The following is a 22,076-nucleotide window of genomic DNA, read 5'->3' on the forward strand; positions in this document are numbered from 1 at the left end:
AAAGCATAAAAATAAAAGTTTTGAATACAAAGTCCTCAGCCCTAACAGATAAAAACATTTGGCTAGAAGCTGGGCTGGAGTCTGCTATCTAAGCACAAGAGTTAAAATAATTTTACAGTGAGTTTCTGTTTCTGTTTTATTTGTTTTCTCCTACTATAGCTACATGCTGTATGAAACACGTGAGGCTGTTTTGGAAAATCCATTGCCTGTCGCAAGTTCCTCTGTGCTAAACTTGATCTCGTAGTTTTATTTTTAGAAGGCTCATAGTTACTGTCCTCAGTGTTGTAGGAAAAGCTGGCAAAATGCCACCAAGGTTCTGCAAAACGGAGATATGGCTTTTGTTCCAGACACAAGAATTTGAGATTAAAAAAACACAAATAACCACGAGAAGTGCAAAAGGGAAAGGAATAAGTATATTTACTCCTGCACTACAGTTTTCATGTGGATATGTTGGCAGAAATAATGGAGCATTTTCTGTGGGAAGACAGTGAAAAATGTATCTATGGAAAGTATAACATGTACTTGTTAGAGATACAATTCTTGAAATAGACATAGGTTGTGGAATTTTGGGATGAACAAAGTAAGACACTGAGTAAATTGGTGCAGTGGGGTATAAAGACAAAACATCTGCCTCTTTCTCACCTTGACCTGCAAGAGGATGTGACAAGGACACAAACTTGGCTTGAAAATGTGTCAGAAGAAGTCAGGGTATTTTGATTTTTGGTTTTTTTGCAAGCTAAGCTTGAAACCTTTCTTAATTTGTTTACACGATATGAAATATTAAGAGAGAAGTTTGCATGGGAAAATAGGTGAGCGCAGCTCTAAAACCAGCAAATGTGGCAATAGGGTAGAGTGGAAAGAGAAAAGGCAGTGTGCTGCAACCACTGATGTGCTCCTCAGGGTCAAATAAGGGATTAACATCTATAACAGTGGTTTACAAACTATTGGGAGGAATAAAAGAGATATTGACCAACCTCTTTTTATTTACTTTCCATGCTAAAAAAAAAAAAAAAAAAAAAAAAAAATAGAAAGAAAAAAGAAAAAAGTTTCCTCGGTTCCACAAGGAAACAACTGAATTTAATTTTCCATTACAAGCAACTTGCCCACCTCCTGTAGTTAAACAAATACAGGGCCCAAAGTTTCCAGAGCTGGATAGAAGCCTTATCTCTGCAGAATTGCTCAGAGATGTGTGTGTATGAGGTGAGAAACACCCTGTGCCCGCAGGTTTCAAGAGAGAGGTGGAACATCTGTAAGCCCCAGCTGTCCTCCACCCTCCCGGCCCAGATCTGCAATCCCACCATCAGCTGTCTCTGATGTGTTTTTCCTCGCTACACCCCTCTGAGACAAAGCAAAGCTGTTGGAAGCATTGCCTAGGGGAGGATGTGAGATTCCAAAGTCTGAACTTGAGGTCTGACTTGATAACCTGATCAGCAGATAGGGCCCCACGGGCTGAGGGCTGGGAGCTTCATCTGGCAGGAGGTGACTCAGTGTTTCTCCTAAACGAGGGGTCAACGATGCTCTGGCCTTTCAGCAAAGAAGGCATTTTGTATCAGGGTAATTTAAAACTGGTTGTTTCTGTTTGGCCACTATCAGCTGGCTGCTGTCTGGCAGGAAAAATGGTCACATTCTCTTTTTTTTGGGCGGTGGGAAGCCTCGGTGTCACCTTCTGGCCAGGGCAAGGCTGAGCTGCCTTTGTGCAGCCGGCAAGGGGGGCTCAGGCTGCTCAAACCCAGCCTCCAGCAGACCAGGGAGCCTGAAATGGTTTAGGCACCACTCAAGTTTTTATCTCACCAAAGAAGGAGGCAGTGGAAGACTTAAAAGTTCATTATGTCTTATAATATTGCTTATTATGTTCCATGAGTGTGTCTCATACTGCCAGATTTCCCAAATCTCTCTGTGACCACCATAATACTGCTTCTTTTAACATACAAGGGCTGATCTTAACTTTTTTTTTTTTTTTTTTTTTTTTTTTTTTTTTTTTTTTTTTTTTGAGAGTGAAAGAGCTGATGGCAGAGGGAAACTAGGAGCATATGCCTGTGATATAAATACCAGAGTGGAAGTATCTACCAGTTGGGGTAGTTTGGTTCTGACTGAACACTTCATAAGGTACTGTTTTGCTTTTTTCCCCCCATAAGAATTCTAATTCGGGAATTTCCAGAAATCCTAATGAATTGGTGGAGCTCAAGGAGAGGTTACTGTCATTTACAGTACGAATTCAAAACATTTAGAAGGAAAAAAATGCAAAAGAAATATCGAAATAGAGAAAAATCAATGTCAAAAAGTATTACAGAAACACAAAAGAAGCCAATAAACCCGATTTTCCTAAGTAAATACACACTATCAGCAGTTACACAACTTTTCAGATCACCACACTAATCTGGAGGATGCTTTACCATTTACTTTTTAAGTAGTAAAAAAAAAGATATTGATTTAATGGAACTATATAGGCACCTGCACCCCTTTCAAACATCCAAAGGGTTACATCTGGCTTTGCATGATTAGACTTTTTATTATTCCTCCATAATAGCAGCCTTGCTTTAGATCAGTGCATTTCAAGCACAGCTTCTGTGTTTAAGTCTATCAATTCTAATAGATTTAAAGGACAGAGAGGGGGGAGAAAGATTGTTCTGTATTCCAAAGGTTGTGAACTGCTTTTAATGCGTGTGTCTGTCTCTCCATATGGGGGTGAGGGACAAGGGGAGGAGGGAAGGGTGGGAGAGGAGTTGCTTTAGAAAGTCCCTCCTTTAAAAGTGTCAAACTCCAACCTGCACAGAACAGGGAAAGGGAGACCACCACCAGCCCTCAGAAAATAATATAAAAACAAACCTCAAAGGTAGAAGGAAATACCCAAAAGGAGAAGGCTGCAGCTTGCAGTAATCTGTAAATGATTGCTGGCAAAGACTGGAGGCTTCGAGCTTGAGCTGTGTTTGCTCCAAAAGAAAGCCAAGAAGGACGGTGTTAATAAAGAGAGATTTAACTGAGGGCTGTGCTTGGAATAAAGTGGACTACAAAAAGGTCAAATTTGATCAGTTGGAGCAGATTACAAGGGCTTTAAAAGGTAGTGGTGAAGAAATGAAACTGGGACTGTGAAGCAATATAGCACAAGATTGATTTTGGGGGTGGAGAGAAGCTGGGACAAGTGCTTATCAGCTTGAGAAGGAGGAAGAGCTGTGCTGGGTTTGTTGTCATTCCCACACTGAGTAGAGTACTTGCTGCTTTTGTGGTTAGCCTTCCCTGCCGTGGTTTTTCTTCTTTTTTTTTTTTTTTTTGTTTTGTTTTTAATATACATATTTTATTATTGTTATTCTTACAATGGTGTCTATAATCTCTGACTTGGATCCTCTGAAAAGCTGGAAAGTTTTAAGGTAGGCCTATGTTTTCTTCTGTTTGGTACAGGCATTTTGGGGTTAGCCCTAAATTAACTGGATCTTGAGTTATAATCGAAATGTGAGCCCTGGGCTTAAGTAAGAAAGGAGTTTCTGGTAATTAGAGCCCTTTTAAGATACAGCAAAACCTTTGAACAGATGTTTAGAGAGACCCGAGAGAGAATTTTTAAATATGCTTCTCAGTGTTACAGTGCAGTGAGGAATTTTTTTTTCTTATTTCTTTTTAAGGAGAGATTGCTCTGTAAATTCAAGCTAATAGTAAAGGCTCACACCAGTTGCAACTGCAGCTTTAACTCTCTGCTTTCCTTGCTGTGCTCTGCATGGAAATGAATGGGAAACTCCAGAGAGCAAAAACAAACAGCATGAAAGTTGATCAAGAAGAGGAAAATAGTTTTGAGGGAAGGAAGGGAGGCTGAAATGCTTGTTTCATGTTGTTGTTGAAACTTCCACACTTTGTTGCCTCTCTTAGGGCATGTGTTTGGCATTTAAAGTTGCTACTTTTTTACCTTCAGCACTGATGTTTGGTTTTGTTTTTTTTTTTTTAATTTGCCTGGTGAAAAATTATAATTTGAACTGCAAAATGATATGGGAGAAAAATATCCCCATTTATGTTTGCAGCAGATATTGAATATCCAAGTGTTAAATGTCTGTGTTTAATGCTGCTGTAAGTGCCTGGTTTTGCCTTATTGAGAATGTAGACGTATAAAAGTTTGCAGAAACTTCTGTAAGACATTGGAAACATCTGGGAGTGTAGATGGCAAAATTATAAAATCACTTTAAATGTAAAGTTGCATAGATAGCCCTCAGCTTTTTTTGCAAAACTTGAAGCTGCCTGCACTGAATATTTTTTGAGTAAATTACAGGGATTGGGGGCTATGAATTGTGATATTATTTTGCTATATACGTAATAATAATATTTTGAAGCATACTTTAGATTCTTGATATAATTTATTAAAGAACTTACTGTGTTCTGAACTGAAAGTGGAAAAGTCAAAATATAAAGTCTACTTACATGACTAAGGGGTTTTTTTCCCCTCACTGAACTTTCTATTTTAGGAGTTTAAAATTCTCTGACCATTTTCTGAGCCTCTGGGTCAGACTAGGCACTGAGACCCTCTACCCTTGCCTGTGGCATGAGACTTGGCACAGGGGGCTTGTTGCAAGTTTATTTTATTTCATTTTTCGAGTCGCTTGGGACTGTCAGCACAGAATGATGAGTTTGTATTTGACTCCAGAAGTTCCGTGTGGACTCAGACACGGGGCTGGGAGGGATGGGGAGCGCAGGGCTGGGAGTGGATCGGGGCTGGGGGCTCTCCCTGCAGCCGAGCAGGGACCAGAGCCGGGCTGGCTCCTGGGGCTCGCCACCAGGGAATGCCACTGAATGCCTCTGCAGAGCCCCCTTTGTGTTGCCTTTCAGCCTGTGTGCTCCAGGAGAGCTATTCTAGGATTTATTTTAAGTTTTATCTAGCTCTGTGAGACTGTTTCTGATTACTCTGAAAGACAAGCAAGGTGATGCCAGGTTTGTGCAGCTGAAGGATGGCACAGAGGACATGAAAGTCAAGATTTAAGGAAGAGACAATGTCGTCCTCTCAAAGAATCCTGTTCTCTTTTTAAAAAACCCATTTCCATACCTGTAAAAGAAATATCTCCCAGGCACTTTTCCCCTACAGCATGCCTGAAGTTTCCCAACTTTGTGTGTGAATGTGGAGACTGCAGCTGTATGGACACAGAGCAGGTCGAAGATGTGATTAAGTCTGGACATTTCTGTGTACTTTCTGTGTGTGATGAGAGCAGCAGCTCTGCACAGATGTGACATTGTGCAGCACCACTGCAGGATGCAGGAGGTTAAGAGGTGGCAAAAGGCAATGGGTAATATGAGTAGTAATATGAGCAGAATGATCACTGGAAGAAAAAAGAAAAAGGGCTGAAAGTCATCACATAGCTCATATGGCTTGTGACTTATTGAACTGCAATACCACTTCTACTTTTCTTATATATTTTAGTTTCACTTCTCTGGGCCAATTTCCAACCTGTTTGAGGCCTCTGAAGTCCCTGGTTTTAGTGTGTCCCCAAAGAAGCCTGTAGCTAATATTTATAAGAAATAGAAGAATGTTTCTGTGTGTTTATTTTAGGTGCACAAACCAATTCTTTCAAACTCAAATTAGTTGATATAGCAAATGCCACCACTAAACTGGTGTCCTACACTGGTAAATTCTCAAATTTGTTTACTTTTTGCACCCCCATAATTTATTCTGTGACTCCATCATAGTTTGGGGCCTGATTGTCTGGGAAAAGACTGGAGGATGCAGGTGGGAATATTTACATTGGGACTTCATAATCCCCAGGGGCTCAGAGCAGCCTTGGTGCTGGTTACCCCATGTCAGCTGAGCACAGCTCCTGTGCCCTCCTCCCCAAACCCGCTGGAAGCATTTCCCTTGGCCTCTGAATAAAGCAATAATGAAGGGAAAGGTAAAATATAGTAACAAACAAGGCTGTGGCTGGTGGTGAAGCCTAAAAGGAGAGAGAGGTTGTGTTGGAGCACGACAGGGGATTTTGCTGGACTTCACCCAGATAAGATGGGACAGCTAGCAGAGATATAAAATAAATGGCAATATGATGTGTGCATATAATATTACCTCAGGCCTCCCTCTTTGGTTGTATCTGTCTGGAGTGGGACAGTGAGAGCTGCAATAATTTCTGGTAAGTCTCAGCAAGAGCCCTAAACACAGTTTAATGTGCATTTTCTTTCACTGGATTTATTCAGAGTGGTCTGAGTACCAAAGTTACTGGAAAGAGCATGGATTATTTTTTTTTCCTCCTGTTGTCTCCTTTAGGATAAGCTCCCTGCATAAGATCTATGCTGTGACATGAACACACTACTGCCTGATCTCATAGTGGGACTGCAATAAGCACCATGTCCTGTTGTATTCCTTGGGGCCAGGAGAGATTGGCAAAACTTCAATGCTTCAAAAAAAAAAAAAAAAAAGAAAAAAGAAAAATCCTTCAGAGCTTTCCCAGGAAACACAGAGTGCTCACCCAGCCCTCTACAGACACAGAAATCTCATTTGCCATCCTCAAAATGAGATGGGAGCTGGGATTGAGACCCCCTAATGCATAAGAGGGACCAAAATCAGCTGCCTTGATTCGAGAAAAGTCTCTTATCCCTGTTTAGAACTTCTGGCATGTGGTTTTGCTCCTCATAGGTGACTGGACAATGGCTTCTGAAGCAACCGGTGCTCTGGGCCCCTGCAGCAGCAAAAGCAAAGCTGTAGCCTGGCAAGAAGAGATACAAAAAGGAGAAAAAAAAATTAATTTCTCAAGGCCACATCTCCTCTGTTGCTTTTCTGCTTTAATTTGGCTCCAACAAGGCTAAATTCAGCACTATAAATCATATAAGTTACCTATGCAGGGAAGACCTTGTACCCCTCTGCATTCCTGTCTGAAGAAATATGTGACCTTTTCATGGCACATTGCTAGGAAAAAAAAGATTAAAAGTCGGTTTTAACTTGGCTTTGCAACCTCAAGGTGAAATCCAAGGAAAGAGTAGGAGTTTTTACTCAGAGGAGTGGTCAGCCCCCAGCCTGGGAAGCAGGGAATCTTGGTGTCTGCTCTGCATGCAGATGATTGGAACTTCACAAGTCCCATTGAACCGGCCGGTCCAACTTGGCAGGTGGAGCTGGGAACATCTTGTTTCACACATCATGTGTCAGGCGGATGTACCAATTCAAATGTTCTCTCCAAAATGTCTTTTTCCACCACACACACCATCCAAACAGCCTGTTAATGGTTTGGCTTTTCAGGAAAAAAAAAAAAAAAGTGTTTTTCATGCTTGGCAAATCAGCCCAGGAGGAGTAATTTCAGCTCTGTTGGTGTGTGCATTATGACCTGTTTTGGGCAAATAGTCCTATTCCTACATCCACCCCTGTGACTGCCTGGGAGTTGAGGTGGGTTAAATAGCTTCAAAATGTTCTAACTGGGGAGGAGGGGAAGAAAGCAGACAAAACAGCTAAAATCTGGCAGAACAATAAATTGAGCAAAGCTTAAGATAAGGCATTCTGTATTGTATTCAGTACCTGAACAGACCAGTTAATGCATGGACACTCCCAACACACAAATGCTTGGAAAAAAGACTAAAAAAAAGAAAATATTTCACTTGTGTTTTACTCTGAGGACCTGGACAATGTTCTCTTCATCCAGTACTCAAAAAACAAAAGAAAACAAGCCCTGAAAGTTTGGCCCAGGGACATAATGCTGGACAACATCTCCACCATGAAATACAGAAAATGGAATTTCAGATGTCAGTGGAGAATACAAATTCCCTCTTAATTGCCACAATATGCTTGGTTTAAAAAAAAAAAAATAAGTGTGGAAAGAGGGTGTGTGTATCTTGTAATAACTAAAAACACATTTTAGAAATGGCTTTCCAGTTTACCAATCCAGAAATGCAGATGTGTTAGAGATGGCATTGAAAGGGGTGTTAGTGAGGGTTACACGTGTCCCAAGTTGTGACACAGATGAGGATCACCAGGGGGATGGTGGCTGTTGCCAAGCTCTGATAAACTAAACATTAACAGCAAAACATGGTGTGGATTCTTCTGCTTTCAGTTTGAATGTCTAACTCTACAGTCACTCAAGTGAATAATACTGGGATGAAAAATTAGGCAGAGCTGTATCGAAGTGTGAATTTTTAATTTTTTTTTCAGATTTTATTTGTTCCTCCTTTGCACTGTGTCAAGGACAATATGGGCAGTTTTTCTTGATTTGTTTTTTTGGTTTTTGGGGGTTTTTTCCCTCTTAAAAAGCCAGGATCTATGGGATGATGCAAGCAGTAAAGATAACAGAAAACAGCAGATTAGGATGTAACACACTCCTGCATTCATTGCTTATGGGTGAGCAAGTCATCCAGTCCTGCTCTAAGCCTGTGCAGATTTATTCTTGCATCTTCATTTTTCCCTGATTAAAATTCACTATCACTCCTTTCAATAAGAGGTTATTCTCCACCGTTTTGCTAAAAACAATCCACTTTTCATATCAAGCCTGTGTACAACCTCATTACATCTTGTTCATTTGGACATGAGTTGTTAAATCTTCCAGGTGCTTTATGGGGGATTTAAACATCCAATTCAAATGAATGATCTCTCACAAAGAGGTTTACTTACTGCTGCTGCCATGTCCCTTTGCCTAATTATTTCAATTGTCCTAACCCCTAAAACATTATATGAAATTACTGCACCAGCAGCACAGCTGTCTGGCCAGAGTCTGTGGCAGTGAGGTGCAGTAACATTCTGCCAATGATCTGCAGTTCAGGGACTTGTGCCAGCAGCTATGGCTTTTCCTTGATGGTTCCTTACTCCATGAATTGATCTGACTGGTTTTGCAGTTTTAACTTTGAGTACAGAACATCTGTCAGCAAAGAAATTCTGTGGTTTGGCACACTGATGGCAGTTTCTAACAAAGCAATGCACTGGAAAGCTTCTTCTGCATGTAAATTTGTCTTGTATCCATGTTTTAGGACATGTGGAAAGTGTTTGGAGTGGATTCCCTACTAAGGCCTTGAGCCATTGACCTCAGGTTCCCTCCTCTTGAGAGGAGATGGGGGTTGTGTTGTTTCTTCATCTATTATATCCCAGAATTTCATTCCTGACTGGTAATTTCTTACCCAGTTACACAGGTAGGATGTGCAACATCCATATTGCAGGAAGCAGGAAATAACAAAATCTTCCTTTCCCTCACACCTTACTTAATGATACTTCCCTCTACCATTTCCTCATTTTCATCTCTTAAATCACTGACACTCCTGATGTACTCCTGCAAGTCTTTCCTAACCCACCCGTTCCAATTTTAGGCTTTGTCTAGTCCTGCCCTCAATGGAATAGAAATAAGGAGGAAGTTGCCTGTACACAGGAAAGGTACCTGGGCAGTGGCAGCCTGATATTGTCCTTGAGATGAGGTTGTAATTTCATGCTTTTCCCAGGCTTTCTGTGTTGGCTTGGAAATGTTAGTTAATCTCTGTGTGCTCCAGCTCCCAGAGGTAAAATGGAACTGTTAATACCTGCTTTATTTACTTTGACTGTAAGATTTTCATGGCTGTACAGATGTACAGCTCTGTCCTATAAAGGCCCCAGCACTGGGGCTCAGCCTTGTGCTGGGCTTTTCATCACCTGCCCTCATAACAATGATTTAACTGAAACTAGAATTTAATTCTTTTGAGGGTAAATAATTTGTTGCTTGTTTACTAAAACCCCTTCTTTGTTATTTCTGCCTGTGCAAGATAGCACCAAGGACCAGGCACACACAAATTCCTTGCACTCACCAGCTTTTTTTCCAAGGAGTTGTTAGGCTTTGGGTTTTTTTGAAGAGAACTTCATTAAAGATGTCTTGCACCTCTGCTAGTCCCAAGATGCTGTACCAGGGAGGGAGAAAAGGAAGGTGAAGCCAGACAGATTTGTAGTCTTTGTTGCTAAGCTTTTCCACAGCTTGACCTGTGCAAGAGATGAATTTCTTATCTCTTAGGAAAATAACTATTCCCTTTGGATGTTGTCTGATGGGTATCATTGTCTCCCAACAAACCTGTTCAGACTTCAGGAGCTGTAATATTCCTGAAAAATGCTCTGTGGCACTTAAAAAACCCCTTACAATAACCCAAGTGTTACCATCCAACCTTTTTTAAATGAGAAGCTGAACGTGCTTCTACTGATTATACTCTAATTTTCCTTAATTAAAAAACCCGTAAACCTAATCTCATATTAATTGCATTTTTATATAACTTTCTCATATTTTTTTTTATTTGATTGTGTGTTTCCTCATGTTTCATCACAAGTGATAGAAATCCTCTTTTTTTTCCTCATCTGGGTACGTCCATTCATTCCTTGAATATAGAGGGATGTTGTCATCATTCACTATAGGACACTTGTTCTTGAATTGATCCCGAGCTGGTATTAGTGGACCACTTTGTTACTGAACACCTGTTGACCTGCAGACACTGACTTTTTTGTTGCAGTTCATTTGCTTTTTACAACTGAGTTTTAAAAGTGAAGATTTTTCTAAAGGTAGAAATACTGGGAGGCTCAGTGATTACCACAGTTGTGCTCTCTCTTTTGTGGAATGGATGGATTTCAGATTATGGGGAAAACTTGTCATGTCAGTTGTGCTGGATATTTTTTCTTCTTCAGATATCAAGTTAAATTGCCTGCAGCCAGTTATCTTCTAGAAACATGGTGTATAGATAATTTTTATCTGTTAAAGAATTAATGTACTTGTTCGGGTAATTTTGCAACACTCTTCAGTAGTAGACTGATATTCAGTTTAACATACCTGAATGGCTGAGTACATTTATGTAGTAGATTAATGGAACCAGAGCTTTCTTGGGGTTGAAAATCTTGGTATGACTTTTGAGTGATTTGATTAAGGATAGTCCACCCAAGAATTTGTAAGATACTATGAAAAGCTTTAAAGGAGGGGAGAGGTTAGGGGCTTTTCCTTTAGTTTTAAGATTCTGAGTTTTATATTGGATTCTTGATTTCCAGGTCCCAAAGAAAACAGTAATCTTATAGAAAGGACTTAAATGAGCCTTTGAAGCAGTGGACATTTCAGTTCTGAAAAATATGTAGTCTTAATAACTGTTCTCCACAAAGAATAGGCTATAAATCCACAATTTAATTAATCTCCACGTGTCATCCGAGCACGACTCTACCTCTTACACTAATCCTGAACTAGGAGGCACTGGCAGATCTCAAGCTGAGACTACGTAATTTTGCAAATAGTAACTAAAATCACCTTCAAGCATTTTTTGCGATGAATTTACACATTTCAATCTCTTAGGATGTAATTAATCTTTGTTCTAAGAAAGCAAGCAAGGGGTTACTGCATATTAATCAGAGGTGGTTTCTAGTTACTGTAAGGTTTGCATAGATTTCCATGCAACTTACTTGAAGAACTACTGGGTCCTTGATCCCTGTTAGGTATTTCAACCCTAATTTCTATGTGCCCTTACATTAGAGGGGCTGGGAATGTTGGCTAATTTGGCACATCATAACTGGGCATCCTTTCTGCCCTGGTGTGGTCCTGGGGAAGAACTTTGGTGTTTCTGGCACTGCAGAGACTCAGGGGGGTCTCTGTAGCCTTTAGACTTCCCCCTTGCTGGAAAAACTGACCTTGCCAAGAGTTGTGAAATGTTGTTGACTGGGGTCAGGTTTCGCCTGGAGACGCCAAAATAAAGGATTTATGCAGCCTGGGAAGAATTACGAGCTTGGAAGGGGGAAGATAGGTATTAAAGGTCTCAAATGGGGTGATGGGGAGAAAAGTGTCTAAATACTGATGTAAACTTTTATTGACTCCAAGAGGAATTAATTGGCAGGGTCTTTTATGTGACTTTTGGGGTTAGATTTCCTGCTGGCTCAAACTGACAAAGCTACATTGAGCAAGATCTAAACTTAGAGTAACTGGGAGTTGAAGCCCATGTGTTTTGCAGAAGACTTAACATCCTTCTTCTTATACATAAAGTTTCTGGATCTAATAGAAGAAAAAAAGTCTTGGTCAAAGTACTTACTGTATTAATTAATTCCAGCCTGTGTTTTTGATGCCCAGTTTTACTCTATCTGAAGTCTGGACTCTGAAAACCTCTTGGGAATAAAGTTACATTAAGTTTTAATTTTCTAGCTATTTATTCCTGTTTAAAAGAAACAGATGACCCAACTCTTTACTCTTTAGTTAGCCTTCAAGTAGACTAATAAATTTACCATAACCTATGAACAAACTTAAACCCATGACACTGTAGGCTGCAGACAAGCTGAATAAACTAACTACATAAGTTGCATATGAACTTTAAATTATTGGGAAGCAGTGATAGGAGAAATCAAATTTGCTTTATTGCAAAGTATTTTCTTGCTACCTATCTGAGCTGAACATTCCTGATTTTTATAAATGTGATGAGGGCAGAGGGCTGGGTTTGGGGTTAGTTTGGGGGGAGTGGGGGGGGGTTTGGTTGTTGTTTTTTGGGTGTTTTCTCATTCCTGCAGAAGCTGTTTGTATTTTTAAACCAGAACAACATGATTTTGTACATCTAGCTTTTTGTACATCTAGCTCTGGGACAGCTCTTAGCTGAGTTTAGATCTCCCTGCTGTTCACTGAGATCACAGCTACATCTGTGGGCAGCAAGTTGCTCTGTTTAGCATGAGATTAATTACAAGCTGTGCTTAGTGAGAGTTTACATCGTGCGCGCAGTTATTCTAAGTGTAACTGCAGAGTCTTGATACATGATGCCCCAAAACTGGCTAGATCACTATTTTATGTGGACTTTGTGGTCTCCTCATCTTTACTCTCAATTTTTTTCATAAGAATTTAAAAGCTGTTTCAGTTTTTCATGCTTGAGAGAAAAAGCAAGTTGCTCATTAAGATGTCCCCTAACTTAAAAGTACCTTCTGTAGCAATAGTTTCTATAGTAAACAACAATCTGAATTTTTCTATCTCAGCCTGGGATGCAGTTATTGTAGTTTACATCCTTTCTTCTGCATCTTATCTGCAGATGCTGTACAACCAGGCACAGCAGACTGTCCAGCAACAGAAATAGGCAATTATTCTTGCCGTGACAAAATAGCATAAAAAAATCTGATCTGCTGCAGAGAAAATTTTGTTCACATTTGTGTGGTTGAATAAAGGTAAAAAGAAGAATGAGCATGGAAGAAGCTGCAGGTCCAATTCCAGGAGGCATGACTTTGTCCTATTCACATGCACATGAGAAATTACTTTGGCCAGAATTATTTTTGTTGCAATTACGGATGTTTACTGGGCATGCATCATACACAAAAGTCCTAGGAGAAGACCACGGTTAATTTCCAGAGGGGAAAAAACCCCAACAAAACAAATCAATCAAACAAACAAAAAGCAAAAAAAATCCCCAAAATGTCATAGCCAATGTTCAAGAAAAATAAAGCACCTTAAAAAAATGCCCTTTAAAGTACAGAAACCCAGCTTGAATGTATTGTGTACCTGTATTAATTTGACTATACTAATTTTTGCCTTGTTTTCCCATTAAAAACTCTGCAAGTTATTACAAGGTTGATTGTATAGCTTGTATGGGCAATTCGTGTCATGGATTAAATTTAAGCAGGTATTATGAGACTGCAATAACAACAGGGGGAAAATAAGCTGTGTTGGTGCAGGTGAGCCATGTATACAGTGAGCTTGGGATTTGGACATGAAACAACATTGGGCTCCGGGTTGCAACACCATAAAATGTGACAGTCTGGAGGAAAGAACAAGTCCTGCATTTATTTTTTTTCTTCCCCTCCCTCCACTTTTTCTTATAATACACACCAGCAGTCAGATCACACAGGAAGTTTGCACAAATCTACGCGGTGAAAGTGGGATGGGGAAGAAGAATGAGCTCTGCAGCAAAGGGTTGGGCATGTTTTATTTCTTCAGCAGCTGGAAGCTTCATGTGGCACTGGAATAAAATCAGCTTTGCAGGGAGGAAGCTGAATAATCAGTATGTATGACGGGCCCTTAAGATGTGATGATCTGGAACAGAGCAGTTACCTATATATGGTATCTTTGTATCGCCTCAGTAGGAGCTGCCAATTTTGAATTCCTTCAGGAAGATGGTAAAAAATGTGCTTGAACCAAGGGGTTCCAGAAGGAGTTAGTTGAAAGTTTCCGACCCAGAAGGGCTCCCTTCTGAGGAGAGTTTAATTACAGAAGCAAAGGGTTGCACAGAATAGCCAGCGCTGCTCAGAAACGGTGACTTGAGTCTTCTGCTGTTTGAATTTTTTCATAACACAAAGGAGAAACAAAAATCTTTTGAAAGATTTTAAACCAATAACCCACATGGCAATTAGCTCACAGGATAGTGTGCCAGTACATACTCTGAAGGCCAAATCCTGAGAATTGGGGAAAAAATTACGTTTTTATGGGTGATGAGAACATCTACAATCAGATAGCATTAAAATGGATGGGGAACGATACAAGTCCTCCTGTTTTGACCAATTACTGTCTGAGGTCAAGGAGAATCTTTCCTTATTTGGCAATATATCACTATCCATGGAGGTTTTTTGTACCTCTTAGGGATGGAAGGTCACATAAAACAAACTCCTGTCTGATCCAATGAGACAAATGGTGTTATACAATAGCATTAAAATCCTACTCATTGAATTTTCCTTCCTACTACTGAATTCTAACAACATTTACTTTATTGATGCAATGCGTGAACAAAAGAAAGAGCAAACCTTTCAAGCCTTATGTTACTAAAGAATATACTTATTTTTTTAACAGCATTGTATACAGGATCTTAACCACTTTTTGGACCAATGAGTTTCACTGGGTAACTTTGCATTGAATTAAAATAATTATCCATCCCCGTTTGAACTTTGTGTACTCTCACACGAGAAAATTGTACACTTTAGCAGGTCAGCATGTATTCTGGCATTGTTATGAGAAAGATTTGCATAAGGAAAATGCAGACTTCCCTCCCTCCCCCTTCCCATGATAAAAATCTCCGTACACAATAGCTGTACTGCCACATGTCATGGGGACATTGTGTAAATTACAGAGTTACAAATTTGTCAGCCTAACCAAATGTCTGAAGGAAAAATGTCATATTAGTTATATTTCAGCTTTAAGCCTGGTCTGTTTTAACCTTGATTTATGTGGCAGCTAGCCATACCAACAGCTTGTGCATGGTTGATTATAAACAACTTTATTTTAATGTAACAAGATTCTCATTTAATTCCTGGGAGCTTGATGTGATGGTGATCAAAGCTAAATGGAGACCTCTCTCTGAGGTAAAGGATTAGATCAGGCTGACCAGAAAATACAGGGTCCTGAAGATTTCAAGATCACAGTCTTTTGTAGGTTGAAATTCAAATTTTCTGAAGTTTGATGTGCACTTAAAATATTGTGAATTATGGTCACAGAGAGCCTTGATATAATTTGGATATAGGTTTGGTTTTAATTTAATTCCATTTTTATGTGGAAGGACCTGTATGTTCATCCAAGGTTTATTTATTTAATATTGCAAGTTATTTTTTCTCCACATTATTTTTACACATTAAGAATGAAAAATTAATTCTGCAAGAGCTGGAGTCCTTGAAATCTTTTCTTTTTCTGGGGATAATGTGTGTATCTCGGTTGGATTGTGTCACGCTGAATCAGATGCAGATTCATACTGGGTGGGGCCAGGGGGGTCCGCTTTGGGATTTTTTGCTGTTTCTGGTGGTTTCAGTGTTAAGGTTGTTTAGTGGAGATTTTTTCTTTTCATTATTATTATTTTCGTTATCTTTTTGATTATTTCATTTGCTTTGGCATGGGTTTTATTTTGGGGTTTTTCTGGGGAAGGAGGATCTCCTTTAGGGTTTTTTTTGGAGGACAGTGTGTGTGGGGGGGGAGAGGGTGTTGATGTTATAAAGGATTAAAAGTGTCCTTGTTGAAGCATTGTGCCTGAGAGGTTTTCTGTCTTTACCTGACTGCCTATTTTCAGGAAGCTTAAGACAATTTAGTACTTTTGAGATTACCTCCTCCTTGCCAAGCATCTCAGAAGCTGAACAAGAAGTTCAAAAAAGGTGGGAGGGATTAAGCTGACATTCATATGTGACTGTATTTACACATCTGATTCCTGAACAGGGTGGAAAGGGACTACAGTGTTCATTTCATTTTGAAATCAGAAATAGTCAACCTAAGTCTGTAAATGTCAAATTTGAGGGGTCAAATCAAAACCTGAGTTGAACCTTTGAGTGGCTCTTAAACTTGTGGTGAACTGAATCAAATTGCAGGAATGATTCTTAACTCAATTGTCCCTTTAAACTCCTGCTGATTTGCAGCTTTACCTTCCTTCCTTGCAAATAGATGGTTTTCAGCACTCCTCCTTTCCCTCCCGTGGAAAAAGTACAACTTTTGACTTCAAACAGAATCAAAACATTTTACATAAACATGGTTGGTAAAGTTTAGAAAAAAAAAAATTGGGGTTTACTAATTTTTTTGTTCCCCTCAAGTCTTCACTCATTATTGTGATTCTTGTTTGTTTGAGAGAGCAACAATACAAATTGTGAACTTTAATTTTCTGTGCAGTGTTGTCAGTGGTAGGAGGAGGTGGGAAACAGCAGTAATAGCCTAAGGTCCTACATGATGTGTTTGATATTTGTGTCACAAGGCACTGTGGTGTTGCCCATTATCTTGGTGTTGGGAAATCTTTAGGAGCACGGATAATGAATCCAGTGCTGTCAGTTTCCATCGTTAAAAATGTCCTTGGCTCCGAGGAAAATGATTATGTGAATGGGGATTTCTGGACTGTAAATACTCAGGGAAAAGGCACAGATGATTGTGTGTACACATTGACACTTCAGGTCAATAAGGTTTTTTTTCAGTCACAAGGTAAAAATGCAGAAATTTGCAAATATGCTCTTTTAAAATTTATATAAAATCATATTGTGGAACTTTCTTTACCTTAAGATTATTGCACAATCTTGGAACTGGCATTGAGGCCTTAATTTTTTTTATGGTTGTCAGATCATGAGTTTTTGAAACAGGAACCACACAAAGATTTCTGACTTCCCAGTGATATAGGAACTACTCTTCTAAAATCTGCATCTGCTTCTGACCAAACTTTCGCTTCTGCTTCAGCTGTGATGTTTTTCCTTCACTCTGGGCTATGTGTATTATAAATGTTTCCTGGTTCCAAATGGAAAGCATCAGTCCCATTTCTGGGCCAAATTTTCATGGTCCTTTCAAATGTGTACTATAGAAACCAAATAAAACTCCTCCCAACACCCACAGAAGAAATTAGCTTGCAAAGGTTTCTGACAGTGTGCTCCATGGAAAGATTTTATATAATTTAAAATATTTTAACTCAAGTTCTTTTGTATTCTCCTGCTCATGGCTTGCTGTTTTAAAGACCTGTTATTTTTAAGACTCCATACCAGTGTTAATCAATTCTAGCTGCATGTCCCCAGATTATGTATGAAGACAATATATTTATGCATTTATTTGTCGAAGAAAGCTCTTTGCCAAACCAAGGTCTTAATAATCAGGCAGTGCTTGGGTGGGGAATTTTTTTTGTTTAGCTGTGTTTGTCCTGGAGATTGTTAGGCTGAAGTATTTGTTTAAAAGAAACAAAATGAAAATGAGGGTCTATAGCCAAGTTTTCAAATGATCCTCTTGCTCACTGGCAGTCGCTGAGACAGGAAAAGTGATGGCTAGTGATTTAAAAATCCTTCATGCTCTTATTTTTTGGCATTTGAGCTCCTAAGAGTGTCTGGCCTTTTTCCTGCATCCTGAGATTAGCTGAAGCACTGGTTTTGTGGGGATTTTTTATGATCTACACAGTCCAAAATTACAACACTGGTTGGGAAGTTTTTAAGACTTTTTTTTTGCTGAGGCGTCTCCCTCGAGATGTTGGCCACCTTTAACCGTTCTTGACTTCAAAGAGTGTTGATGATTGAGTTTCACACAAGCATATCATACCAGAAACAGCCCTCAGCCTGGGGAGGTACACTTTCATTAGGTTGTGAACCTCTCCTGGCATTTCTTCTCCATGAGTCTCAGTTGTTCCTAATCCTGTGTTTAACTTTCCTGCGAACTTTGGTTTGGCAGAGCAATGTATTTGATTGTTTGGGGCAGGCTGTGTTTTACTGCTCTGCTTGAATTTTGTAGTGTTCTCCAAAATCACAGTGACTTACTTAGGAATCTTGCCAGTGTTTTAGACTTCAAATAGTGATAGTAAGATTTGTGTGCTCATTTGAGGCTTACATAAAGCTAAAGCTAATATTTGTGGGCATGATTAAATGTGTTTGGTATTTTGGAGGGGAGGGATGTATCTAGTTTATGAGTTATGCTTGCTGCCTTGTGGGGATTCTTATGAAATGTAGCAGCAGCTCAACAGGTTATCTAGCAGAGGGAGAGTTAATGCATAGTGCTGATACTCATAAATCAGGAGATTAATGCCTGCCTTACACCTCTTAATAAAAACAGCAGAGAACAACAATCTTATCAACATACATATAATCTGTAAACAAGGGTTGTAGTCAAATACAAACAGATTTTTATCATTATCCTGCTCCAAACCATGTGACTTTGCAGTGAAGTACTTGCAGGAGATGAGTTAATACATGTTTGACAACAGTTGCAGCCAAAAGAAAATAATCATTAATGCTAACATGAGCAAGATAATTGGGATTTGTGGGGGAGTGGATGTCCAGATTTGAACTTTTGCACTGCCAAGCATTAAAGCCTGTTGCTTCCTCTCAGCAACTGCTGCAGGCTGTTTGTAATTCTTTGTGAACATCCAGACTTAAGGAAAAAGTGGAATGTGCTAAATCTTCCAATTAATAGAGATAGCACTGATGCATCAATTAGCAAGCTGATCACTTCTTGTCCTTCTGCACAGAAACTGTTTTCACAAAGTCACAGAATGGTTTGGGTTGGAAGGGACCTTAAAACTTACCCAGTTCCATCCCCACTGCTGTGAGCAGAGACACCTTCCACTGGACCCGGTTACTCAAAGATCCACTGAAATATCAGACATTTGTGGCCTCCAAAGAGGAGGCTGAAAAGATGTGTTTCTGGAAAGAAATTATCTTGGGGAAAAGGAGGAGAAAAAGAAGACTTAAAAGGAAGAAGATGAAGAGAAAAAGATCTGGGAGTTGAAACAAGTCATGGAGGACTTGCTGAGGAAGATAAGCATAGATAAATGTTGGGAAGTGCCAGGAGGCCTCAGTTGATGATGCCCAAGATGTGTGACTGTGAGCAGTGGCACAGGATGGACCAGGATAACCTCTGACCCACACCAGGGATGTGGAGACCATGTGAATGTAACCTGAGTATAATATGTGAGTGTAAAGGAAGGTAAAACTGAATTTCCTTCCTTTTAAAGTAACTCCTTGCCTCTCTGTAAACACTCTGCTGAAATGTGAGCAGACATCCAAACATATTTATATTTATACTTTTTATTTCTATTTATATTTCTTAGTATAACATCACTCCTTAGGTGGGGGTCTGCAGCACTTGCCAAAGCACAAATGAATTGTGGTTCCTAGATTTAAACATGTCATGGATAGACATGCATGCACATCATGTACAGGCTCAGAGATGATGTGGGATGACAGTAGTTCCATAAATGCTGCTTACAGTAGGCTGTGGGACTGTAAGCAGCAATGTAATCATATGTATTTTCCAGAGGAGATGGCTGACTTTTCAATGCTAGTCCACTTCTAAAAACCACAAATAAGCTGGAAACACTTGGAATTAAATGGTACTCTGTGAAGAGTAGGTAGGATTCATTACACACTTTCCTAATTAGTTCTTAGAACAGAAATTATTTTATATGGTATTAAATAACATGTTTTGCTTTGAACTCTCAAACCTCACTCTAATCACCTTCCAGCTTTCTTGGGTACTCTTGGGTTCAAACTAAACCCCCCTTTTTTTCCTCAAATAATCCATCAAGGGTTGTTAGCTGGGGGAAGAGAGTCCTCAGAGAAGTAAGTCACTGACATAATTGGTTTCCTCTCAAAAATGTGTATGAATGAAGATAGTTGCAGCTGTTAGAGAGCACAGAGATAAACTTTCCATGCTTTAAGTCTTTTGATAGGTATTTGTGCATGTGTTTTTCAGCTAACCCATTTTAAAGGAAAAAAAAACCCCAATAAATTGGATATCTCTACTTCCTAAAAAGTGAACTCTTATTAAAAGTAAAGGCAATTATAAACTTTCTTAAATTGCTTGACATGAAGACATGGAAAAGTAGGTGTCAAATGCTGGTCTGTATCCTGAAGCTGGAATAAAGGATGATGGGTGCAGAGAAGTTTCTCCATAAAGGTAATAAATAATTTTCCATCTGATCTTCTCAGGGCTTTGAAACTTTTCCTGGCATAGGTTCTTCTCTTCCAGCAGGTTTTCCCTATAGCCTTCATCACTGATCATTTGGGAAGTTAGACTGGAAGTCTCTCTTCTCCTTCCCCGATCTTCTCACCACCCTTAGTCCATCTTCTTCTTCAAATATTAACTGAAATTAATTTTAAATCACAAATCTGAGCAGACTACACATGACAGACCCATAAATATTGTCCTCTAGGGTAGTTTGGACATACAGTAGCTGTATTAGCCCAGCAAGCAGGGGAAAACAACCTTGTAAAGACAGTTTAGGCACTGAGCAGAACCATTTGGTCTCCAGTCATACGTGTGGAGCTCTCAAGCTAAAATATAAAAGTCACAAATTGTTACAGCTTCAGGTCATCAAATCTCAGTGGTGCCTGAGACACTGAACTTCCAAGCAAAACTGTCATTAAAAGCAGACCAGCATCAGCTCTGAGCCCACTAAACTAGGGTAGGCTTTGAAGCACATAAATATGTCTGTCTAAAAAAAACACCTTTTAAATTAGGTCAAGGGAAACTACTCTGTAACCACAATAGTGACTCCAATGCAATATTAGTTCAGGTTGTTTTTTCTTTATGAGAGTCTCTGTATTAGAGATTTGTATTCATGTAATTATTTGCCAAATGCCTGACTGCAATTTCATTCTGTCAAATGAAGACATGAACAGAAGAAGGGTTTAATTTACATGGGTTTTGTGTGTGTGTGTGATTTACAGTGATTTTTAGAGAGGTGTCTGAGCAGACAGTGGCCCCATTAAGTTCAGTGTGATTTTCAAAATCTGCCATAAACTCCGGGAAATATTTAAGCATCTGGTGAAGGCTCCGTTTTTCACTTCTTTAAAAAGAAAATAAAAGAAAAAAAGGTAAGTATATATACCGTTATTCATTTTCAGTTAGGTTGGATATCAACATTTAAATGAGCTACATGCAACTCATGAAGGAATTAAGGACTGATCGTATTTTTAGTGCCAGTGTTGCAGGTATTTTCCTGTAAAGGGAGTTTGACAGGAACAATGTCCAGGAAAATGCATCATTAAACTGGGAGAGGGCACCACCATTCTCACCAAGGTGGTGTGAGAAAGTAGGTGTGGCACACAAGGATCTCTTCCAGCAGAGCAAGAAATCGGTGCAGGTGTGAAGTGTTTGAATTTTCTCGGATGAATGTGGTCAGTGAACCACATCTCCTTTCCACTGATTGCTGGCTTTAAAACGTATTAAATATTTGCTGCCTCAACGCTGGGTTCAGAAAATGCTTCACTCGGTGAGTCACAGCAAATGCATGGCATAGTTAGCATCTGTTGGGGTTAATTGACAGAGAACTCTTCAAAAACAGAAATAGACTCTTAACTCCTCTGCCTACTGTTTCTTCTTTTCACAGAGATGACACAAAGGGAAGAAAATCCTTATGCAGAATCTCATTGAATTGATGAGCTTATGCAGAGCAGTAACAGGCAATGTGTGGCTTTATGTGCCTAGAGTGTTTTGTAAAACCCAACAATTTACAGGTGCATATTTAGTATATCCAAGATACATTCCAGAGAATGCTTGTAACAAAACCCCTGTCCTGCACTCCCTAACACCTTTGTCCCCTGGGTTCCAACCCTGCTGTTGAGTTGAAGCCTTTTTTCATCACATCTTGATTAATAGGAGGTGCTAAAAGCAAATTGGTGATAACTGCTGGTCATGACAGCTCTTGTGCAGGCTCTTGCCAATGGCAGCTCTAGTTCTTTCCTGCTCTTACCTGCAGCAGCCTTCGTATTTTAATCGCGGGCCCCAAGCAGAAATTGTCAATTAGATTGAGCCTTGTGGTTGTCTTTGAATAAATGTTCT

The 22,076-nt window shown here is 39.6% G+C and overlaps 1 protein-coding gene and 1 long non-coding RNA gene across 6 annotated transcripts in view; both read left to right on the forward strand.

Moving 5' to 3' along the window:
• Positions 1–22,076, forward strand: part of CELF2 (CUGBP Elav-like family member 2) — a 545,552-nt gene that overhangs the window by 167,114 nt on the left and 356,362 nt on the right. The window contains exon 1 of one of the 5 annotated variants that reach the window (XM_064421754.1): positions 2,083–2,106. The exons of 3 other annotated variants lie outside the window; for them this stretch is intronic. Coding sequence is in view for 1 of the 2 variants with exons in the window: in XM_064421746.1 (XP_064277816.1) it covers positions 3,313–3,365 (53 nt within the window). In the remaining variant the exon portion in view is untranslated. Of the gene's footprint in view, positions 1–2,082; positions 2,107–2,779; positions 3,366–22,076 lie in introns of those variants that run through there. One more of the 5 variants, XM_064421746.1, reaches the window with a different exon arrangement.
• LOC135301555 (uncharacterized) lies at positions 4,698–7,749 on the forward strand. Its single transcript, XR_010363310.1, has 2 exons — positions 4,698–6,086; positions 6,221–7,749. It is a non-coding gene; the product is annotated as an uncharacterized LOC135301555 (long non-coding RNA).

The sequence above is a fragment of the Passer domesticus genome, chromosome 5, assembly GCF_036417665.1.
Source record: "Passer domesticus isolate bPasDom1 chromosome 5, bPasDom1.hap1, whole genome shotgun sequence".
NCBI classification, from domain to species: domain Eukaryota; kingdom Metazoa; phylum Chordata; class Aves; order Passeriformes; family Passeridae; genus Passer; species Passer domesticus.